We start from the raw sequence: 23,056 nt of genomic DNA, 5'->3' as shown, positions 1-23,056 counted from the left end.
GCAAGCCAGTTTTGCACACGCAGAATACTCGGGTTAAACCTGACGACCCTAGCATATGCATATATGGCCTCGGAACACTGAGACCGAAAGGTCGAGCGTGAATCATATAGTAGATATGATCAACATAGTGATGTTCACCATTGAAAACTACTCCATCTCACGTGATGATCGGACATGGTTTAGTTGATATGGATCACGTGATCACTTAGATGATTAGAGGGATGTCTATCTACGTGGGAGTTCTTAAGTAATATGATTAATTGAACTTTAATTTATCATGAACTTAGTACCTGATAGTATTTTGCATGTCTATGTTGTTGTAGATAAACGGCCCGTGCTACTGTTCCATTGAATTTTAATGCGTTCCTAGAGAAAGCTAAGTTGAAAGATGATGGTAGCAACTACACGGACTAGGTCCGTAACTTGAGGATTATCCTCATTGTTGCACAGAAGAATTACGTCCTGGAAGCACCGCTAGGTGCCAAACCCGCTGCAAGAGCAACACCAGATGTTATGAACGTCTGGCAGAGCAAAGTTGATGACTACTCGATAGTTCAGTGTGCCATGCTTTATGGCTTAGAACCGGGACTTCAACGACGTTTTGAACGTCATGGAACATATGAGATGTTCCAGGAGTTGAAGTTAATATTTCAAGCAAATGCCCGAATTGAGAGGTATGAAGTATCCAATAAGTTCTACAGCTGTAAAATGGAGGAGAATAGTTCTGTCAGTGAGCATATACTCAGAATGTCTGGGTACCACAATCACTTAACTCAGCTGGGAGTTAATCTTCCGGTTGATAGTGCCATTTACAGAGTTCTTCTATCACTGCCACCAAGCTACAAAAGCTTCGTGATGAACTATAATATGCAAGGGATGGATAAGACAATTCCTGAGCTCTTCGCGATGCTAAAGGCTGCGAAGGTAGAAATCAAGAAGGAGCATCAAGTGTTGATGGTCAACAAGACCACTAGTTTCAAGAAAAAGGGCAAAGGGAAGAAGGCAAACTTCAAGAAGAACGGCAAGCCAGTTGCTGCTCGAGTGAAGAAGCCCAAGTCTGGACCTAAGCCCGAGACTAAGTGCTTCTACTGCAAAGGGACTGGTCACTGGAAGCGGAACTGCCCCAAGTATTTGGCGGATAAGAAGGATGGCAAAGTGAAAGGTATATTTGATATACATGTTATTGATGTGTACCTTACTAATGCTCGTAGTAGCGCCTGGGTATTTGATACTGGTTTTGTTGCTCATATTTGCAACTCGAAACAGGGGCTACGGATTAAGCGAAGATTGGCTAAGGGCAAGGTGACGATGCGCGTGGGAAAAGGTTCCACAGTCGATGTGATTGCCGTCGGCACGCTACCTCTACATCTACCTTCGGGATTAGTTTTAGACCTGAATAATTGTTATTTGGTGCCAGCGTTGAGCATGAACATTATATTTGGATCTTGTTTGATGCTAGACGGTTATTCATTTAAATCGGAGAATAATGGTTGTTCTATTTATATGAGTAATATCTTTTATGGTCATGCACCCATGATGAGTGGTCTATTTTTACTGAATCTCGATAGTAGTGATACACATATTCATAGTATAGAAACCAAAAGATATAAGTTCAATAATCATAGTGCAACTTATTTGTGGCACTGCCGTTTAGGTCATATTGGTGTAAAACGCATGAAGAAACTCCATGCTGATGGGCTTTTGGAATCACTTGATTATGAATCACTTGATGCTTGCGAACCATGCCTCATGGGAAAGATGACTAAGACTCCATTCTCCGGAACAATGGAGCGAGCAACAGACTTGTTGGAAATAATACATACTGATGTATGCGGTCCGATGAGTGTTGATGCTCGCGGCGGGTATCGTTATTTTCTAACCTTCACAGATGATTTGAGCAGATATGGGTTGATGAAACATAAGTCTGAAACATTTGAAAAGTTCAAAGAATTTTAGAGTGAAGTGGAAAATCATCGTAACAAGAAAATAAAGTTTCTATGATCTGATCGTGGAGGAGAATATTTGAGTTATGAGTTTGGTCTTCATTTGAAACAATGCGGAATAGTTTCGCAACTCACGCCACCCGGAACACCACAGCGTAATGGTGTGTCCGAACGTCGTAATCGTACTTTATTAGATATGGTGCGATCTATGATGTCTCTTGCTGATTTACCGCTATCGTTTTGGGTTATGCTTTAGAGACAGCTGCATTCATGTTAAATAGGGCACCATCTAAATCCATTGAGACGACGCCATATGAATTGTGGTTTGGCAAGAAACCCAAGTTGTCATTTCTTAAAGTTTGGGGCTGCGATGCTTATGTGAAAAAGCTTCAACTTGATAAGCTCGAACCCAAATCGGAGAAATGTATCTTCATAGGATACCCAAAGGAAACTGTTGCGTACACCTTCTATCACAGATCCGAAGGCAAGATATTCGTTGCTAAGAATGGATCCTTTCTAGAGAAGGAGTTTCTCTCGAACGAAGTGAGTGGGAGGAAAGTAGAACTTGATGAGGTAATTGTACCTGCTCCCTTATTGGAAAGTAGTTCATCACAGGAATCAGTTCCAGTGATTCCTATACCAATTGGCTAGTGAGGAAGCTAATGATAATGATCATGAAACTTCTGATCAAGTTACTACCGAACCTTGTAGGTCAACCAGAGTAAGATCCGCACCAGAGTGTTACGGTAATCCTATTCTCAAAGTCATGTTACTTGACCATGATGAACCTACGAACTATGAGGAAGCGATGATGAGCCCAGATTCCGTGAAATGGCTTGAGGCCATAGAATCTGAGATGGGATCCATGTATGAGAACAAAGTATGGACTTTGGTTGACTTGCCCGATGATCGGCAGGCCATAGAGAATAAATGGATCTTCAAGAAGAAGACTGACGCTGACGGTAAGTTACTGTCTACAAAGCTCGACTTGTTGCGAAAGGTTTTCGACAAGTTCAAGGAGTTGACTACGATGAGACCTTCTCAGCCGTAGCGATGCTTAAGTCCGTCCGAATCATGTTAGCAATTGCTGCATTTTATGATTATGAATTTGACAAATGGATGTCAAAACTGCATTCCTTAATGGATATCTTAAAGAAGAGTTGTATATGATGCAACCAGAAGGTTTTGTGGATCCAAAAGGTGCTAACAAAGTGTGCAAGCTCCAGCGATCCATTTATGGACTGGTGCAAGCATCTCGGAGTTGGAATATACGCTTTGATAGTGTGATCAAAGCATATGGTTTTATACAGACTTTTGGAGAAGCCTGTATTTACAAGAAAGTGAGTGGGAGCTCTGTAGCATTTCTAATAGTATATGTAGACGACATATTGTTGATCAGAAATGATACTGAATTTCTGAATAGCATAAAAGGATACTTGAATAAGATTTTTTCAATGAAAGACCTCGGTGAAGCTGCTTATATATTGGGCATCAAGATTATAAAGATAGATCAAGACGCTTAATTGGACTTTCACAAAGCACATACCTTGATAAAGTTTTGAAGAAGTTCAAAATAGATCAAGCAAAGAAAGGGTTCTTGCCTGTGTTGCAAGGTGTGAAGTTGAGTCAGACTCAATGCCCACCACTGCAGAAGATAGAGAGAAAATGAAAGTCATTCCCTATGCTTTAGCCATAGGTTCTATCATGTATACAATGCTGATGCGAACATGGCTTCTATGGATACAACCAAAAATATTGTTCGCATATGCAATAATCAGGTGATTTCTGTTAATAATTATAGGAATTATTATTTTGTTATTATGAATAAAAATACAACACAATCTTTTATCTTATGCAGAATTGTCGAAGACTTGTACAAGCCCCGTGTTAAAATGAGAGATTATATACACATGCATGGCATATATGTGAACACATACTTGCATGTGTACTACTATGATGCAACCGAGCCATTCATGAGATTCACCATGCATGCAACGTCCTACTCCTAAGAAGGTGGGCCCCAAGGCCATGTTACATCTATCCAACGCATGCGTGCACAGAAGTCCACAAGCACCAAAGGACGTGGGCCTCCATATGGCGTCACGCCGACCAGGTTTTGCAGGCCAGGAGACATCAAGGTGGCGGCCACACGTTTCTTTAATAAATAGTCATCGTATTCTAGGGTTTCTACTCGGGTTTTTTTGTATTGTCTAGCTATCGCTACAATTTCGCATCTACGAGGCGTGTAGGACTACCGCCTTGTCAGATCCACAGTGAAACCCCAACTTTTCATCTAGTTGGTGTGCTCAATTTATCATCCGCAATTTCAGATTGCAATTCACCTTTGTTCTTGCCGGTTCTTCGGTTGCTTGCAGGAACTCGAACCTCGTTGTTCAGGTTGATCGTGCCTACGGCAAGGTCAATAACCATCGGAGATTGGTTTAGCGATTGTCGAGGCGTATCATCGGGTACGGTATAGCCAGATCATCAAGGTCAAAATCCAACAAATCGATAATTATCCCCACTCCCATCAAAAGATCGGGCCGCCGTCACATCAAATGCTGTGTACCAGACCTGATGTGTGCCTTGCTATTAGTTTAGCAGGGAGGTACCAAAGTAATCCAGGAGTGGATCACTGGACAGCGGTCAAGAACATCCTAAAATACCTGAAAAGGACTAAGGATATGTTTCTCCTTTATGGAGGTGACAAAGATCTCGTCGTAAATGGTTAAGTCGATGCAAGCTTTGACACTGATCTGGATGACTCTAAGTCACAAACCGGATACGTGTTTATATTGAATGGTGGAGCTGTTAGTTGGTGCAGTTCCAAGCAGAGCTTCATGGAGGGATCTACGTTTGAAGCGGAGTACATAGCTGTTTCGGAAGCAGCAAATGAAGGAGTCTGGGTGAAGGAGTTCATATCCAATCTAGGTGTCGTACCTAGTGCATCGGGTCCAATGAAAATCTTTTGTGACAATACTGGTGCAATTGCCTTCGCAAAGTGTCATGGAATTGCCTCGTGAAAGGACTTAATCGTGGAGCCATCGCAACTAGGAAGCTTAAAGGGGTTAAAGCGGGGCAAAGGACACGAGGGTTATACTGGTTCGGCCCCTTACGGAGAAGGTAAAAGCCTACTCCAGTTGAGGTGGAATTACTAGGGTTTCGATGACCAGGGAGCGAATCCGCTATGCCTGGCTACCGATTTGATGTTACCCGTCCTGAACCGCCGCTGGGTCGTCCCTTCATATACAGAGGTTAACGCCCAGCGGCTCTCAGAGTCCCGGCCGGCTCATAAACAGTGTCCATCTCGGTCTCTTAACTATTCTTGCCTTACAATACAAGTCATGCCATTACGGCGGTTTATCACTACGGGCCTTAAGTCGCCTATGGGCTTTAGGCCCTTTACTGAACCGCCATCTTCAAGCTTGATATTGGGCTTCATATGATGAATCGCCATAACGTAACCCGGCCCCTCCTAGGCGGGTTACGCCAGTAGTTATATCCCCAACATTAGGCCCCACATTGATTTGAACGGGTTCATGCCAATCTTCAATACCTTAAGAAAAAAAAACTTTCTGGCTTCTGTCTGTGCAAAAGTTATAACCCGCCATGACGTCATCTTCTGGATTCTTGGTAACCCGCCATGACGTCATCTTCCATTAATGCACGCTTTACCCAACGTATCTCAACGGATCCTTATCTTAATAACCATCCTGAAAATCGAGGCGTCTCTGTAGTTGGATAATCATGTTTTCGGCCTCCTCGTTTTTCGCACCCACTTATCAGTCTTCCCTTATAAATAAGCACGACCAGGTCTTTTCTCATTCTCCCCCTTTCTATCGTCTTCCTCCTCTCGACGCCTCGGAGCCCGAACTCCGCCGCCGCCATCGACCTTCGCATCTGCACCAGCCAAGGCTGCTGCATCAACCTGTCCTGACTAGAGAACTGCGACGCACCTCCGCTGTTCAGCAGCTCCAGTACGTATTCCTCTTCTTCGAATATCAGATCTGCATTAGGGTTTCTGCGTTCTTTCGTGTTCTTCATAGTTCATCACGGTTTCTTCGTAGTCCTTCCGCCGCGGTCTCCTTTGATCCAAAAGTGGTACGGAACTCATGCGGTAGTTGTTTTGTGTCCATTTTCAATACTAACAGATCCCTTTTGCCTGTAAAAAGACCTCCTTAGAGCTCACGAACTTATCTGTACCAGTTTTTTAGGTCTAGAATATTTTCTTTTCTGAACGACCATTTGATCCAAAATAACGCTACAACTTGTGAAACTTGTTTGTGCGACACTTAGGCAAAAACTGTATCCGTTAGCCATGGCGGCTCTTATCACCGGCTTAAAGAGGCAATGCTCAATGAATAATCCTGATCACTCATAGTGGATTTAAATAATTTAATTGCTACTGTTTCCCATGGCGGCTTAAACAATCTGACACAATTAGCCATATATCATTAGGCCCCTTCGTAAGCCGTCATCTTGAATATGAATTGAAATATTTTCTCTGGCTTAAATTTGAGCCGGAAATTTTTATTTTGTCATAGGCTTCCATCCTTCATAATGCCGCCCAAGGCTCCCAAAGCACCCGTCACATGCAACTGGGTTAGATCCACCGTCACTGATAGCATCTTAAACGATTTTGTGAAGACTGGTCATTTGCCAAAGAAAGAGATCATGTCTTATCGTGCTCCTGACCCGTCAGAAGAAAAGCCTCAACCCAAGGATGGGGAAGTTGTCATTTTTACTGATCACATGAACCGGGGCTTTGCTCCACCCGGCTCAAAAAATTTCAGAGACGTCTTGCACTTTTTTGACCTGCGACCTCAAGACATCGGACCCAATTCCGTGTCAAACATCTGCAATTTCCAAGTATTCTGTGAGGTGTACCTTGGAGAAGAACCCAGCTTACTACTCTTTAGAGAGTTATTTTATCTGAACCATCAAAACGAATGTGCCCACGGGCCCAGCTTGGAGCTTGGCGGAATCTCAATCCAGCGACGTAGAGACTGTCTCTTCCCTTATGCCGAGCCGCCGAGTCACCCTAAAGATTGGAATCAGACATGGTTCTACTGTCAAGACACTTCTCCGGCTAACGAGAACCCTTTGCCCGGCTTTCGCGCCTTGCGCCTGGAGTCAACTCACCCCTTACCAGATAAATTATCTCCGGTTGAACGTCAAACACTTGCCCCCACCATAAACAAGATCAAAGCTCTTCTGGGGAACGGCCTAAACGGCATTGACTTGGTCCGGGTTTGGATTGCCTGGCGGGTGATTCCTTTGAGCCACCACCCTGGCTTGATGTGCGATTACACAGGCCAGAAAAATGATCCTCTACGGCACAGTCCCGATGACTTACCTGAGGATGTCGTTGATGACATGACCAAGTCTCTTCTGAACGAGAGCCTGGCAGATTGCGGGAAAGCGGGCTTAAGTCCTTTCTACAAGGCTAACCCGGCTCCAGCGGTAAACCATTAACTTGAGCATCTTACTTTCCACTTTGATAATTTCATCTTTACTCAAAAACTCTTGCTATATTTTACAGGCTGGTGATAAATTCTGGAAGGTCAAGTATGACCATGAGGCTACAAAGAAAGCCAGAAAGGCCAAGAAAGCCACCAGGAAAGCCGCTGCCCGTAAGAAGGGGAACAAACCTAGCGCCTCGGATATGTTTCATCTGGACGATACCTCCGAGTCAGAGGTAACTCTTGACTCTTTAGGCTCCTTCTTTAACCATCTTATTGACACTGATTATCAGCAGGAGGATACAGGAGCAAGTCATGCAGTAATTGAAGAGGTAACTATAATTTCCTCCGACTCCGAGCCTTTGCCGAGACAGGAAGTCCGAAGGGTAACCCGGAAAGTAAGATTTTCACATCCTTTAGCTTATCAAGATCCTCAATTTCTTTTGAAGCGACAGATTCACGAGAGTCGGAGGCAGACCCGGACCAGTAAAGATGCGGACCTCTCCTCCGGCTTACCCGATGTAACAAGAAAACGCCGGACTGAGGTTATCTCTGATTTATATTCTTTGTATCCTTTGGCGGGTTTCACTCATCAGCCACTCAATTCTTCTGACTCAAACTATCAGGGAACTTCACCTTCCTCCGGCAAATCAATGCAGTCCAGCATGCCGGCTTTCAAAACCGCTCCAGGGTAATGATAATCTGTTTATCTTGTGCTTATCTTACTCATGTTTTTGTACTAACCCTTTAATTTTCAGTGTACAAGTAAAGCCCAGCAAGAGGACGAAGAGAAGTAAGCCGGCCGAAGAGCCAATCTTTGCTGAACCGGAGCTCAGAACGGCTGCTCCTGATACTTCCGCTCATGAGCCGCCGCCTGAACCAGCCCATGATACTCCAACTCTCACCACTGATCCGTCCGTCGAACAAGCTATGGAAGGTTCTGAGAACCCGGAGAACCCTAGCCCGGCCAAGGCGGATGACCCGGACGTCGAAATCATCCGGACTGAATTCGTTGAACAAGCCAAGTGCTCCGCCAAAGAAGAACTTCTGGAACGCCGCAAAACCCGGCTGGATGTCACTGATTATGCTCATCTGAGTATTGGAGAAATCGTCTCTGGTTATGTAAACCAAGTGCACAACAGCCGGGATCTGGAAATTGATATGATGAAAGAAATACACCAAAAATCTGAGGTATAACTCTTGTTGCTTGTTCCTTAGTTATCCTTACTATGCCAGCCCCCAAGTCTATTACTTATGATGAAATATGTTGTAGACTTAACACCAGCTTAGTAATCACTGCAAGAAAACCGGCTTATCCGGTAGCACCCAAGGGCCGGCTCAGACAGCATATTTGAACCGGTCTTCACCGTATTTTAACCAAGTACTTGAACAGCAATATGCATTAGCCCCAGGTGCCAAGTACCTTTGCCTGCAAAGTGCTTGGGACTTATTTCCATGAACCGCCACTGTAAATAGAGCTCTTTAGCATACATTAGCCCCCAAGTGCCAAGTATCTTTGCTTGCAAAGTGCTTGGGACTTAATGTTGCATTATGATAACCCTAACTGTAACCCGAAATTTATACAGGCCGCCATTAAGCAATTTGAATAGGAGATCTCTGACTTGGAGAATCGCCTGAAAACTCAAGAGAGTGAAACCCAAAAGGCAAATTCCAAGTTTGAATTCAGTGTATCCGCATAAGAGAAATTGAAAAAGAAGTTTGAAGCAGAGAGAAAGGCCTGGGCAGATGAAAAGACTGCTTTGCTCAACCGGGCTGAACAAGCGGAGGCCACTCTTGCAGAAACAACCGCCGAGTTATCCGGCTTAAAACGCCATGTATCTCGGATGGTCTCAGCAATCTTTGGTAAGTTACCTTGTAAGTGTTATCTAGTTTAAATCCTTTACAACAAGCATCTCAATTGTCATCAGCTCATCTGACTTTGTAATGCAGGCCCCAGGAGTTCCAATCTCAACCAAAGCATGCTGACAAAGCTGAAGGCCATTTATACCCTGGTGGAACAACTCTACACCGGGTCACAACGCGCCTTAGCCATCGTGGCTCTGTCAAATGAAGTTCCCACTCATCTGGCGGATGTGCTAAGGCGGCTTGCCGTGCTACCTCAACGATTCCAGGAATTGAGACGAGCTTCTGCAAGAGCCGGAGCCATAGCTGCATTAAGCCGGGCCAAGGCGTGGCTACCGGAGCTAGACCCGGCCGACATCACCCTTGGGTATCCCAGTTTGAAGGAGGACGGCACCCCCTTTGACCAGAAGGATTTCGCCGCTTGCGTGAAGGACATACGCCCTGTGGCCACTCTGATCGGTAATGACACAGATCTTACCAAATACCAACCAGGTTATGACGCCGAGAATCAGAGAATTCCAACACCACGTTATGAAGCAATCAGCCTGATCCCTCCCACTCGTAAGCATACCTTCGCCCCTGACGTTGATCCGGCCGGGTTAATTGATGATGAAGCTGAATTTGAAGCCTTGAGTGGCATTGACTGGAAATCATCAACCTTCCAGGACAGGGAAACAGAAGGAGGAGCGGAAAGGGATGAACCGGAACCTTCAGCCCAACAACACCTGTGATCCCTCAGGCGGCTCATATTTATGTCTTGATAAAAAACAATGCTTCACTATTTGGACTCGGGGAGTCATGTAATAGAGTAGGAAAACACTTATTTTTGTCGTGCCATCGCGCACTTGTGTGGCGCTCAACACTGTTTAAGCCGCCATCTTATATTCCCCCGTTTTATGTTGATCCTCTTCTTTCCTTACATTTAAAGAGCTGCCTTTAACTGTCCTGCATAGAGAACAAATTACAAGTCCCTTGGCGGCTTACCGCATAGAGGGTCATATATTTTACATATAACCCGGAGTATGAATCAAAATCATAAAAAACCGGTTCTCAATTATATCTTTGAGACAACCATAACAGCATACCTGTGACCCTTCGATTACACTTCCGGTTTATGTGACCCGAACAATGAGGGTGAGAACCCAACTCTGTAATACGATGTTTATTATATGCGATCATCTTTATTGATCAAGGTTAAGCCGGTGGAATAGGAACCACCCTTGAACACTTTAGACATGATCAAAAGAACTTCCAGTAAAATCCAAAAACTTGTTTGCAAAAAGAGACTTCAAAAATTTGGAGGCTTCTGATTTGAATACGACTAGAAAACCGTCCCAAAGGGGTTAAGCTAAGATTCGACTACGATCATATAGCCCCCAGTGGCTTTGGCATTGCCGATCAAGAGGGTACCAACAGCTATGTCCTCTTTGGTTCGAATACGACCTATGTTTGAACAGGAAGCCCCCAAATGACCTGGATAGTTGTTTAACGACGCTGATTCGAATACGATCCACGTCGGTTCCCAAAGGGGGTTGAGCTATGATTCAAATATGACCAAGAAACTCCCAAGTGAGCTCGGGAGTGTGCCGATCAAAAGGGTATCGACAGCTATGTTCTCTTTGGTTTGAATACGACCTATGTTTGAACAGGAAGCCCCCTAGTGATCATAATATTTAATGGCTAGATTCGAATACGATTGTAAGCCGGATCAGCCCCCAAGTGATCATGTGATATTATAATGAAAATAACAATGACACATTTACCTTTGAGGGGGAAAAGGACAGAGGTCCTGCTTTATTATTTATCATAATATATACATTGTCACGGAAGTATGTACATTATGAGAGCCGGTGGCTCAAGTGTAATAAGGCCGAAGATGAGCGATATTCCATGGCCGACGGGTCTCCTCCTCCGACTTACGTGAAACTTTGTGCTCTCGAACATCGATGAGGTAGTATGACCCATTGTGCAAGTTCTTGCTGACCACAAAGGGCCCTTCCCAAGGTGGGGATAACTTGTGTGCATCTATTTGATCCTGGATGAGCCGGAGCACCAAGTCACCTTCCTGAAAGGTTCTGGACTTAACCCGGCGGCTGTGATAGCGGCGCAGGTCTTGTTGGTAAATCGCCGAGCGAGCTGCTGCTACGTCACGCTGTTCAACCAACAAGTCAAGAGCATCCTGACGCGCTTGTTCATTGTCCGCCTCAACATAAGCCGCCACACGAGGCGAGTCATGACGGATGTCGCTAGGGAGAACCGCCTCGGCTCCGTAAACCATGAAGAAAGGCATATAACCCGTAGACCTATTAGGAGTAGTATTGATGCTCCATATCACAGAGGGTAATTCCTCCACCCAACAACCCGGCGTTCACTGCAAAGGGACCAAAAGCCGGGGCTTGATGCCTTTCAAGATTTCCTGATTGGCTCTCTCAGCTTGACCATTGCATTGGGGGTGAGCCACTGATGAAACATCAAGTCGAATATGCTCTTGTTGACAAAATTCTTCCATGGCGCCTTTAGACAGATTGGTACCATTGTCAGTTATAATGCTGTGTGGAAAACCAAAGTGAAATATCACCTTTTTCATGAACTAAACCGCCGTGGCTGCATCACACTTACTAACTGGCTCTGCCTCAACCCACTTTGTGAACTTGTCAACCGCCACCAAGAGGTGGGTCTTCTTATCCTTGGACCTTTTGAAAGGTCCAACCATATCAAGCCCCCAGACTGCAAACGGCCAAGTGATTGGAATCATCCTCAACTCTTGAGTCGGCACGTGAGCACGTCTTGAGAACTTCTGACAACCGTCACATTTACTGACTAAGTCCTCTGCATCAGCATGAGACGTCAGCCAATAAAAACCGTGACGAAAAGCTTTGGCCACAAGGGATTTTGAGCCAGCATGATGGCCTCAATCCCCCTCGTGAATCTCACGTAAAATTTCTTGACCTTCCTCAGGGGAAACACAACGCTGAAAAGCCCCAGTGACACTGCGATGATGCAACTCGCCATTGGAAATTATCGTTGACTTAGACCGCCGGGTTATTTGTCTGGCCAAAGTTTCATCCTCAGGCAATTCTCCCTGGGTCATGTAAGCCAAGTATGGCACTGTCCAATCTGGGATAACATGAAGAGCCGCCACCAACTGTGCTTCTGGGTCCGGAACAGCCAAGTCTTCCTCTGTAGGTAACTTGACAGAAGGGTTATGCAGAATATCCAAGAAAGTATTAGGCGGCACCGGCTTTCGCTGAGAGCCCAGCCGGCTTAAGGCATCAGCCGCCTCGTTCTTTCTGCGGTCAATGTGCTCTACTTGGTAACCCTGAAAATGTCTGGCAATGGCATCAACTTCACAGCGATAAGCCGCCATGAGGGGGTCCTTGGAATCCCACTTGCCTGATACTTGTTGAGCCACCAAATCTGAGTCGCCAAAGCACCTTACCCGGCTTAAGCTCATCACCTTAGCCATCCGAAGACCATGGAGCAAGGCCTCGTACTCAGCTGCATTGTTAGTACAGGGAAACATCAACTGTAGCACATAACGAAATTTGTCACCTCGAGGGGAAGCTAACACGACTCCAGCCCCCGAGCCCTCCAATGCCTGGACCCGTCGAAGTGAATAGTCCAGTACGTGTTATCCGGTTTCTCTTCAGGCATCTGCAGCTCTGTCCAACCATTGATAAAATCTACCAATGCTTGCGATTTGATAGCCGTGCATGGCACATACTTTAGACCATGAGGCCCAAGTTCAATGGCCCACTTAGCAACTCTTTCTGTGGCTTCTCTGTTTTGGATGATATCTCCTAAAGGAGCAGAACTAACCACAGTGATAGGGTGGCCCTGGAAATATTGATTAAGCTTCCGGCTTGCCATGAATACCCCATAAACAAGCTTCTGCCAATGTGGATACTGTTGCTTGGACTCAATAAGTACTTCGCTGACGTAGTAAACCGGCCGCTGAACCGGATGTTCCTTACCCGCCTCCTTGCGCTCCACCACGATGGCCACACTGACGGCTCGTGTGTTAGCGACTACATACAATAATAAGGGCTCCTTATCAACAGGAGCAACAAGAACTAGCGGTTCAGCTAACTGTCTTTTCAAATCCTCAAAGGCGGCATTGGCAGCATCACTCCAGACAAAGTCATATGTTTTCTTCATCATCTGATACAGTGGTATGGCCTTTTCGCCCAACCGGCTTATAAACCGACTTAAAGCAGCGATCCGGCCCGCCAGACACTGGACGTCATTTATGCACGCCGGCTTAGCCAGAGAGGTGATTGCCTTGATCTTCTCCGGGTTAGCTTCGATGCCTCTGTGAGAAACCAGAAAACCCAAAAGCTTGCCTGCAGGAACACCAAAAACACACTTGGCCGGGTTAAGCATCATCTTGTAGACCCGGAGATTACCAAAGGTTTCCCTCAGATCGTCTATCAAGGTCTCCTTCTCTCTGGATTTTACCACAATATCATCCACATAGGCATGAACGTTGCGCCCAATCTGATTATGAAGACAATTCTGTACGCAGCGCTGGTAAGTCGCCTGGGCGCTCTTGAGCCCAAAAGGCATAGACACATAACAGAAGGCTCCAAAGGGAGTAATGAACACCGTCTTCTCTTGGTCCTTAACTGCCATTTTGATCTGATGGTAACCAGAGTAAGCATCCAGAAAACTCAAACGCTCACAACCCGCCGTAGCATCAATAATTTGATCAATACGGGGGAGAGCAAAAGGATCAGCCGGGCAAGCCTTGTTTAAATCCGTATAATCCACACACATACGCCAGGTGCCGTTCTTCTTGAGCACGAGCACCGGGTTAGCTAGCCATTCCGGATGAAAGACTTCAACGATGAACCCGGCCGCCAAGAGCCGGGCTACTTCCTCACCAATGGCTTTCCGCCTCTCCTCGTTAAACCGCCGGAGAAATTGCTTGACTGGCTTAAATTTTGGATCAATATTAAGAGTGTGCTCAGCGAGTTCTCTCGGTACACCCGGCATGTCCGAAGGTTTCCATGCAAAGATGTCCCGGTTCTCACGGATGAACTCGATGAGCGCGCTTTCCTATTTAGGATCCAGATTGGCACTGATGCTGAACTGCTTAGATGAGTCGCCTGGAACAAAGTCAATAGGCTTAGTCTCATCGGCCGACTTAAATTTCATTACCGGCTCATGCTCCGTGGTCAGCTTTTTCAAAGACGTCATATCTGCTGGGTCAACATTATCCTTGTAAAACTTTAATTCCTCTGTCGCACAAACAGATTTAGCGTAAGAAGCGTCACCTTCCTCGCACTCCAAAGCTATCTTTCGGCTGCCATGAACCATAATGGTCCCGTTGTGACCCGGCATCTTGAGCTGCAAGTATACGTAACATGGCCGTGCCATGAACTTGGCGTAAGCCGGCCGCCCAAATAGAGCATGGTACGGGCTTCTGATCTTGACTACCTCAAAAGTCAGTTTTTCCGCCCTGGAGTTGTACTCATCTCCAAAGGCTACTTCCAGCTCGATCTTACCAACTGGATACGCTAACTTACCGGGCACCATGCCATGGAAAACAGTATTGGACTGGTTGAGGTTTTTATCAGTTAATCCCATACGACGGAAGGTTTCATAATAGAGGATGTTGATGCTACTGCCTCCGTCCATGAGTACCTTAGTAAATTTATACCCACCAACCTGAGGAGCCACCACCAAGGCCAGATGACCCGGATTATCAACCCTGGGAGGGTGATCTTCCCTACTCCATACAATCGGCTGCTCAGACCATCGCAAGTAACATGGAACTGCCGGCTCAACAGCGTTCACAGCCCTCTTATGAAGCTTCTGGTCTCGCTTGCACAAACTGGTAGTGAACACATGATACTGTCCACTATTGAGCTACTTTGGATGGGTCTGGTATCCCCCCTGCTGCTGCTGCTGATTACTCTGGCCAGATTGCTGGTTAAAACCACCTTGATCACCTTGAGAATTCTAAAAATTGGAATTTGAACCGCCGCCCGGGCCATGAAAGCCGCCGCCACCTGAGCCGCCACCCTGCCCATTGTTACCGTTGAACATGTTGGAATTCTTGAAAGCTTTCATGATCGCGCAGTCTTTCCATAGATGAGTGGCCGGCTTCTCCCTAGAGCCATGCCTTCGACATGGCTCATTTAACAATTGCTCAAGCGTCGGGCCTGACCTGCTAGACCGGGGAGGTGGTCTCCCCTTACGTCGGTGATTGTTACCCCGCGCGTTGGTGTTAGCCACAAACTCAATACCATCATCAGCCTTATGTTTATTACCACCTTGACTCGCCGGGTTATGCTGAGGGCCCTTGCCGTTGCCATTCTTCTTTCCCTTCCCTGTCTTTTCATCATCAGACGCGGGATCCTTGGTACTATCAGAGTCGGCATACTTGACTAGAGCCGCCATCAGCGTACCCATATCGTTGCAATAGCGCTTGAGCCGCCCGAGCTTCATCTTCAGGGGTGCAAAACGACAATTTTGCTCCAACATTAAGACTGCAGAGCCGGCATCCATCTTATCAGACGAATGTATTATTTCCTTGACCCAGCGTACCCAATGGGTTGTAGATTCGCCTTCTTGCTGCTTGCAGCTAGTCAAATCCACAATTGACATAGATTGCTTACATGTATCTTTGAAGTTTTGGATGAACCGGGCTTTCAGCTCTGCCCATGACCCGATGGAATTAGGTGGCAGTCCCTTCAACCAAGTGCGGGCAGTCCCATCCAACATCATGGTGAAGTATTTGGCCATCGCCGCTTCACTGACCTCCAGCAACTCTATAGCCATCTCGTAGCTTTCAATCCATGCTCCGGGCTGTAAATCAGCCGTGTAATTAGGTACCTTCCTAGGTCCTTTGAAATCTTTGGGCAGACATTCGTTACGGAGAGCCGGCACCAGACAAGGGACACCTCCGGTCCTCGTAGCTACGCCTGCCTCGATAGAAGCCGTTGGGTAAACCGAAAAAGGCTGGTAAGCTGTCAGCTGAGCCGCCTGCTCAGCCTCTTGACGTGCTCTGTCTTGATCTACCGCGTTAAAGGCTCCATTATGCGTCGGGCCATGCCCACCTGGCAAGTCATGGCACCGGACGTTGCTTCAGCCGGCCGCTGAAACCATGTGTCTGCTATAACTTGGGCTTCGGTTTGGACGAGGGGTTGAATGAATCCTGTCCCGGCTATATGAATATGCCTCCTGTTGTGCCAAAGCCGTCTGAACAAGTTCTCTGACCCTGTGGGTTTCACCGCCGTTGGAGAATCGCCCTCGACCGGGAGAGCCGCCAGTCGTGCCGCTACAGCGATCATGTTTTCCAATGGATTAGAATAATGACCCGGTGGTATTGGTACGTATCGAGGTGGGGCAGTATTCACACAGGGAGGCCCCATCACTTGCGGCTGAACCAGCGTTCCAACCCCGGGTGCCGTGATTTCTGGCGGGTTACTAGGCCCTACACCGGGCGTGTTGAAGAGGTTTCGAGGATCATAAACCGGAGGGAGCCGAGATTGAGCCTTCTGATGCCTCCTTCTCATGACCTCATTGGATGCATTCTGATCCATTGTGAGCCGGAAAGACTGCGCCTGAATCAGCTGAGTCTGGGCGTCCAGAGCCGCCCGTTCTGCAGCCATCCTGATTCCTTTCGCTGCCAGATCTTCCTTGGCCTGCGCTATATCCAGCTTTAACTGTACCACTTCTGCATCATGTTGAGCTTGATCCGCTGGGACGACCGTGGCGGTTAACAGGGCAGTCATCTTATCCGTGAGATCCATCAGCACCTGAGCCGGCGAGTGCACAGGGCCTCCTGCCCCAGCGGCGGAGTTTTGAACAGGTTGCATGCCGGCCATGAAGATTCCAACCCGGCTTGGCGGCTCAAAAGGGTCCGGAATACTGTCGCCATCGGAACAAGCCCCGAGCCTACCGTCTTGAAGTTGATATAACCAGTCCGTCTCACCTGTGGACGATTCACCATCAGAGCAGATGGCCGTCTCATCGCCAGATCTAGATCCTTCAGAGAGTCCTCCGTGGATGCATCCCACGAAAGCACGCTTCAAGGCAGGCAGAGTCCGGGCGGGTCTCGCACGCTGAGCCGTCTCGATGAGGTCGGTGCAGATGTCCGGCTCAGGGCCCGGCTTGCCGATCTTGCCAATGAAAACGTGGATTCCGCCAAAGGGGACCCGGTACCCGTACTCGATTGAGCCGGCGTCGGGGCCCCAGCCTGCATCGTCGATGTAGAGCTTTCTGCGACGACTCTTGGTCATCCGGCCCACAGCGTATCCCTTGAGCCCTTCGAAGCTGCCCTTCAAGAACTCAAATCCACCGTGCGCTGGCCCCATGGTGGGCGCCAACTGTCGTGGAATAGTCACGGCAAATGTCCTCGTGAAAGGACTTAATCGTGGAGCCATCGCAACTAGGAAACTTAAAGGGGTTAAAGCGGGACAAAGGACACGAGGGTTATACTGGTTCGGCCCATTACGGTGAAGGTAAAAGCCTACTCCAGTTGAGGTGGAATCCGCTATGCCTGGCTACCGATTTGATGTTACCCGTCCTGAACCGCCACTGGGTCGTCCCTTTATATACAGAGGTTAACGCCCAGCGGCTCTCAGAGTCCCGGCCGGCTCATAAACAGTGTCCGGCTCGGTCTTAACTATTCTTGCCTTACAATACAAGTCATGCCATTACGGCGGTTTATCACTACGGGCCTTAAGTCGCCTATGGGCTTTAGGCCCTTTACTGAACCGCCATCTTCAAGCTTGATATTGGGCTTCATATGATGAATCGCCATAACGTAACCCGGCCCCTCCTAGGCGGGTTACGCCAGTAGTTATATCCCCAACACAAAGGAATCCAGATTTCACAAGAGAACCAAGCACATCAAGAGACGCTTCAATTCCATCCGCGATCAAGTCAAGGAGGGAGACATAGAGATTTGCAAGATACATACGGATCTGAATGTTGCAGACCCATTGACTAAGCCTCTCTCACAAGCAAAACATGATCAACACCAAGACTCCATGGGTGTTAGAATCATTACTATGTAATCTAGATTATTGACTCTAGTGCAAATGGGAGACTGAAGGAAATATGCCCTAGAGGCAATAACAAAGTTGTTATTTATATTTCCTTATATCATGATAAATGTTTATTATTCATGCTAGAATTGTATTAAACAGAAACTTAGTACATGTGTGAATACATAGACAAACAGAGTGTCACTAGTATGCCTCTACTTGACTAGCTCGTTAATCAAAGATGGTTAAGTTTCCTAGCCATAGACATGAGTTGTCATTTGATGAACGGGATCACATCATTAGAGAATGATGTGATTTTTTTTTGACTGGAAACTGTAGGGAGAGCCCCCCACAGCATTTAACTTTTATTCAAAATAGATAATACAATGTACAAAGATTACAAGTGGTAATCAGAACATAAAAAAGAAAGAAGAAAGGGAACTAAGCTACTAGTAAAACAAAAAGAACTTCAAGGGGGTAAGAATGAAATCCACTTTAGCAGGTCCTCCTTGTATCTAGCCTTGACTCTGTGCTGCATGAGTGTAATATCATGGATAAATGCACTTCTCCATTTATTAAAACTCTGCCTCTCATGCCTGAACACTCTTGCATTCCTGATTATCCAGATGTTCCAGCAAGCAACAAAAACAACTTCAGTAAAAAAAAGGCTGAGCAAAATCCTGGTAGCTTGCATAACAATAGCAGACATGTCATCCCCAGGTGACCATGTAATTTGCAGATAGTTCCATATTCTCACACTAAAGTTACATTCAAAGAACAGGTGGTTTCTGGTCTCTCTAGTCCTCAAGGGACAAAGAAGGCAGTTAACCCCATCATCAATATGCCAATGTCTTCTTTCCACCATATCCTTGGTATTGAGCCTATCCATGATTAACATCCAGGCAAACACTTTGATTTTCATTGTGCAGGAGGATTTCCATATCCAGAGAAGAAGAGGGTTAAAAGACATGTTAGAATGCATGAAAGAGTAGAACAGCTTGGGCTTGAATGCATTACATGTCCCCTGCCAGAACCAAGTGTCCTTTTGCTCCACTTCTCTACTACAGGAGACCATAAGATCTTGTACAGTCAAAAACTCCTGATATGCCTGAGCAGTTACAGGTAAATGGAACATATTAATCATGTCCTGCGACTGGAACGCCTCATAGACTGTGATCCATGGATCTTTCACATAAAAGAAGAGCCTAGAGAACCTTAATTGCAAAGGTGCAACTGAATCCCCAATCTTCCACTTATCAGACCAAAACAGAGCAGAGTTCCCAGAGTTGACTTGAATCCAAGTTGTGTTCCTGTAATGATCCAACAACTTGCAGATATCCTTCCACCAAAAGGAACCACAAATGTCAGTCCCCTGAGGAACAGAAGAGTGATAGTATGTGTCCCAAATAAGAGAGACCCATGGTAGGTCAACTCTATTTAAAAATTTGTGCAAATGTTTGAGCAATAGAGCCATGTTCTGAACATCCAAATTCAAAATTCCCAGCCCACCTTTATTTTTAGGCCTACAAATGAGGACCCAAGCTGCCAAGGATGGTGAAGGCTCATCCCTGTGCTTTCTCCATAGACACTGCCTCTAAATTCTCTCCAATTGCTTTAATATTCCTGCAGGAGCAAGCAAGCTACCAAGATAAAAGATGGGCAAGGAAGACAGAGCAGAATTCAGGAATTGAAGCCTTTCCCCTTGATTCAGAAAGGAAGAACTGGTTGTCATCCTTCTTTCCATACAGTCAACAAGTGGCATAAAATCCACCATTTTAGGCCTGGTAGTACCAACAGGCAGGCCAAGATAAGTGAAGGGCATTTTACCCACTTGACAACCAAAAGCAGCAGCCAAACCAATGATAGAGTCCTCATCAACATTTATGGGCACCATAGAAGACTTGTGATAGTTGACAACTAACCCAGTTGATGTGGAAAACACTTGCAACATGTCTTTCAGAGCCAAAATCTGATTTTTATCTGCATGTAAGATGATTAGGGTATCATCAGCATATTGCACTATTGGATAGTCCTGATCATGGCATGGTATAGGCAGCTGTAAAATTCCCCTCCTGAACATATCATTTACCACTAACTGCAACAGATCAGCAGCAATAACAAAGAGTAAAGGTGAGAGACAGTCTCCTTGCCTAACTCCTTTCTTACAAAGAAACTGCCTACCAGGCACACCATTTAGAAGAACAGATGATGTCCCAGTAGAGAGCAACTGCTTGACCCAGGAAATCCATTTCTGATTGAAACCTTTGAACTTGAGGATCTGCAAAATAGCTTCATGTTCAATCGAGTCAAAAGCCTTTTCAAAATCTAGTTTAAGAATTATTATAGGCCTCTTGGATTGGTGACATTGATGCAAATACTCCAGAGACCAACCAATACAGCCCTGAATAGTCCTGCTCTTAATAAAACCATACTGATTCTTATGAATGCATGCCATGATGCTCTTCTGGAACCTATTAGCAGCCATCTTAGATAAAAACTTAAGACCCATCCCTGTCAAAGAAATTGGCCTATAATCTCCAACCTCTTCAGGAGCCAGCTTCTTAGGGATCAAGGTGATATAGGAGCCATTAATATTTTCTAAATTTGCAGTTCCAGAATTAAAAGACTCAGCCAACTCATAAAAGTCTTGACAGATAATGTGCCAGCACTTTTTAAAGAACAGTCCATTAAAACCATCAGGTCCAGGAGCTTTGTCAATGGGCATATGTTTGACTGTGTCATCCATTTCCTCCTTTGTGAAAGGCTCAGTAAGAAAATCCAACCCATCAACTGGTTTTAGCAAGTTACTGAGGTCAAAACCCATGGCAATACCAGAAGAAACTCCCATTCTGTTCTTAAAACAATTCCAGATAATTCCCTCCATCTGAGAGTGTTGAGAAACCACTGACCCATTAGTATCTTTCAAAGATGCAATAGAGTTTCTTCTATGTCTCTCAGTGGCCATTGCATGAAAGAATTTTGTGTTCTCTTCTGCCAGTTTAATATACCTGATTGTACACCTTTTTTTCAATATAGAAACTGAAGATGTAAAAGGTTTTCCACATGCAATTTTACCACCTTTCTGAAGTTGAATTCAGGTCTGAATAAAGGCCTTAGCTCCTCAAGACCATCAAGACACAGTATTACGTCATTACATTTGGATATCAAAACCTCCAGCTTAGAAATATTCAGTTGCCACTTTTTAAGAGCTCCTCTTAAGCACTTAAATTTATCAGCAATCCTGGCAGTGATGTGAGATTTATTAGAGGATTTCTGCCATGACTGCTGAACACATTGCATAAACCCCTCAAGCTCCACCCAATAATTTTTAAAACAAAATATTTTAGATTTGGGGATAGAGGTCTTGATTGTGACCACACATGGCACATGATCAGAAGCAGTTCTGTCCATGGGCAAAACTTCAGTCATAGGGTTTGAAGTAATCCAATCAGCAGACGTGAAAAACCAGTCCAACCGCTCTAATAATGGGTTATCTTGCATATTAGACCATGTGTAAGATCGACCCTTAAGAGGCAGTTCCAGCAATCCTAGGTGAGCAATGATTTCATTGAAAATAAAAATATCATTCAGATCCCCCCCAGGAAAATTCCTGTTATCCAGTGATCTTATGAAATTGAAATCACCCACCAGTAGCCAATTTTCCCCCAAAGGTATTTGCAAATTATACAGCCAACTGACAAAATTATCCCTGGCTTCCCCTTGACAAGGGCCATACACAGATATTAAGGACCATTTCTCATTATTCTGTTTGGAAATGAACTGAACTAGGATTGCAAATGGCTGTATCTCAATCACAGTGCCCTAGAAAACAGAGGAGTTCCAAACAACCAAAATTCCCCCAGAAGCTCCAACAGAGGGGGAGAAAGCAAAACTATCAAATCTTTTAGGGCAAAAAGATCTAATAGATATAAAATCAAAAGAAGCACACTTGGTTTCTTGAAAGCAAGCAATAGCACACTGACTCTCATCCAGCTTCTGCCTGACAGCTCTTTGCCTTGCATCTGAATTCAATCCTCTAACATTCCAGCATAACACACTCCAGTTCTTACATGCATTACTCATTAAAACATATATGAGTAGAGAAAGAAGTCTGATGGCACTTAATGCCAGCAAATACAAAAGTAGCATAGGTCCAACATAACACAAATAAACCATTATAGGGCCCATGAAAAGACCATAACCCTGACAGTTGAAGACCAAAAAAAGCAGATGCCACCCCCCACTAACTAAAAGGCCATTACACATTTGCACCATTGTTAGGAGTAGCAGAGGGATCAGCCATAAGCTTCTCCACAGTAAGAAGATCATCTGCTATGCCAAGCTCATTTCCAATCTGCTGCAGCTTGCTAATTGGAGTTGGAGGTGGAAGATCATCAAGTTGTTCATCCTGCAGGTTGTCAGACACGGTTGCAGAGAAAGGCTTGGACTTGGGCTTCCTCTTCTTGGACTGCATGGGCAGCTCCTGAAAGACTAGTTTGAAACCATCTCTCTGCAGAGATCCTCTGGTACACCTCCTAACAGATGTCTCCACAATAGGAGTAGGCGCCAAGGTCTTCCTTGGCCTTTCTGCTCTTTCTCTGTTCCTGTGGTGGTGTAGCATCAGACGCTATAGGAGAAACATGGTCAGACAGCATTACCTCTCTGTCAGAGGATTCTTCAGTAGATGGAAAGAGGGCCCTTGCCACAGGCCTATGCTCCTGTTCAGGTGCCTGATACGTCAATCTTGGCACATCAAAAGCCAAATCCCAACTTCTCTTGGAAAGCACAT

The 23,056-nt window shown here is 45.6% G+C and overlaps 1 protein-coding gene across 1 annotated transcript; it reads right to left on the bottom strand.

Moving 5' to 3' along the window:
• Positions 1–18,736: 18,736 nt before the first annotated feature.
• LOC109773701 (uncharacterized) lies at positions 18,737–21,232 on the bottom strand. The gene is made up of 4 exons (XM_045232066.1): positions 20,449–21,232; positions 20,357–20,362; positions 20,099–20,247; positions 18,737–19,639 (listed from the first exon to the last, which is right to left on the bottom strand). Exons 1-4 carry the CDS (start codon positions 21,230–21,232, stop codon positions 18,737–18,739), a joined length of 1,842 nt encoding a protein of 613 aa, XP_045088001.1.
• Between the last annotated feature and the right edge of the window lie 1,824 nt (positions 21,233–23,056).

Source organism: Aegilops tauschii, chromosome 1, assembly GCF_002575655.3.
Source record: "Aegilops tauschii subsp. strangulata cultivar AL8/78 chromosome 1, Aet v6.0, whole genome shotgun sequence".
In the NCBI taxonomy this organism is placed as follows: Eukaryota; Viridiplantae; Streptophyta; class Magnoliopsida; order Poales; family Poaceae; genus Aegilops; species Aegilops tauschii.
This window is presented reverse-complemented; position numbering and strand designations above follow the sequence as displayed.

Excerpts from the sequence above, each read along its gene's own strand:
- LOC109773701 (XM_045232066.1), bottom strand. The coding sequence starts at position 21,232 with ATGGCCACTGAGAGACATAGAAGAAACTCTATTGCATCTTTGAAAGAT. Across the intron at positions 19,640-20,098 it reads CTGCTGCTTTTGGTTGTCAA|GGGACTGACATTTGTGGTTC; the intron begins GTGGGTAAAATG and ends TCTGTTCCTCAG.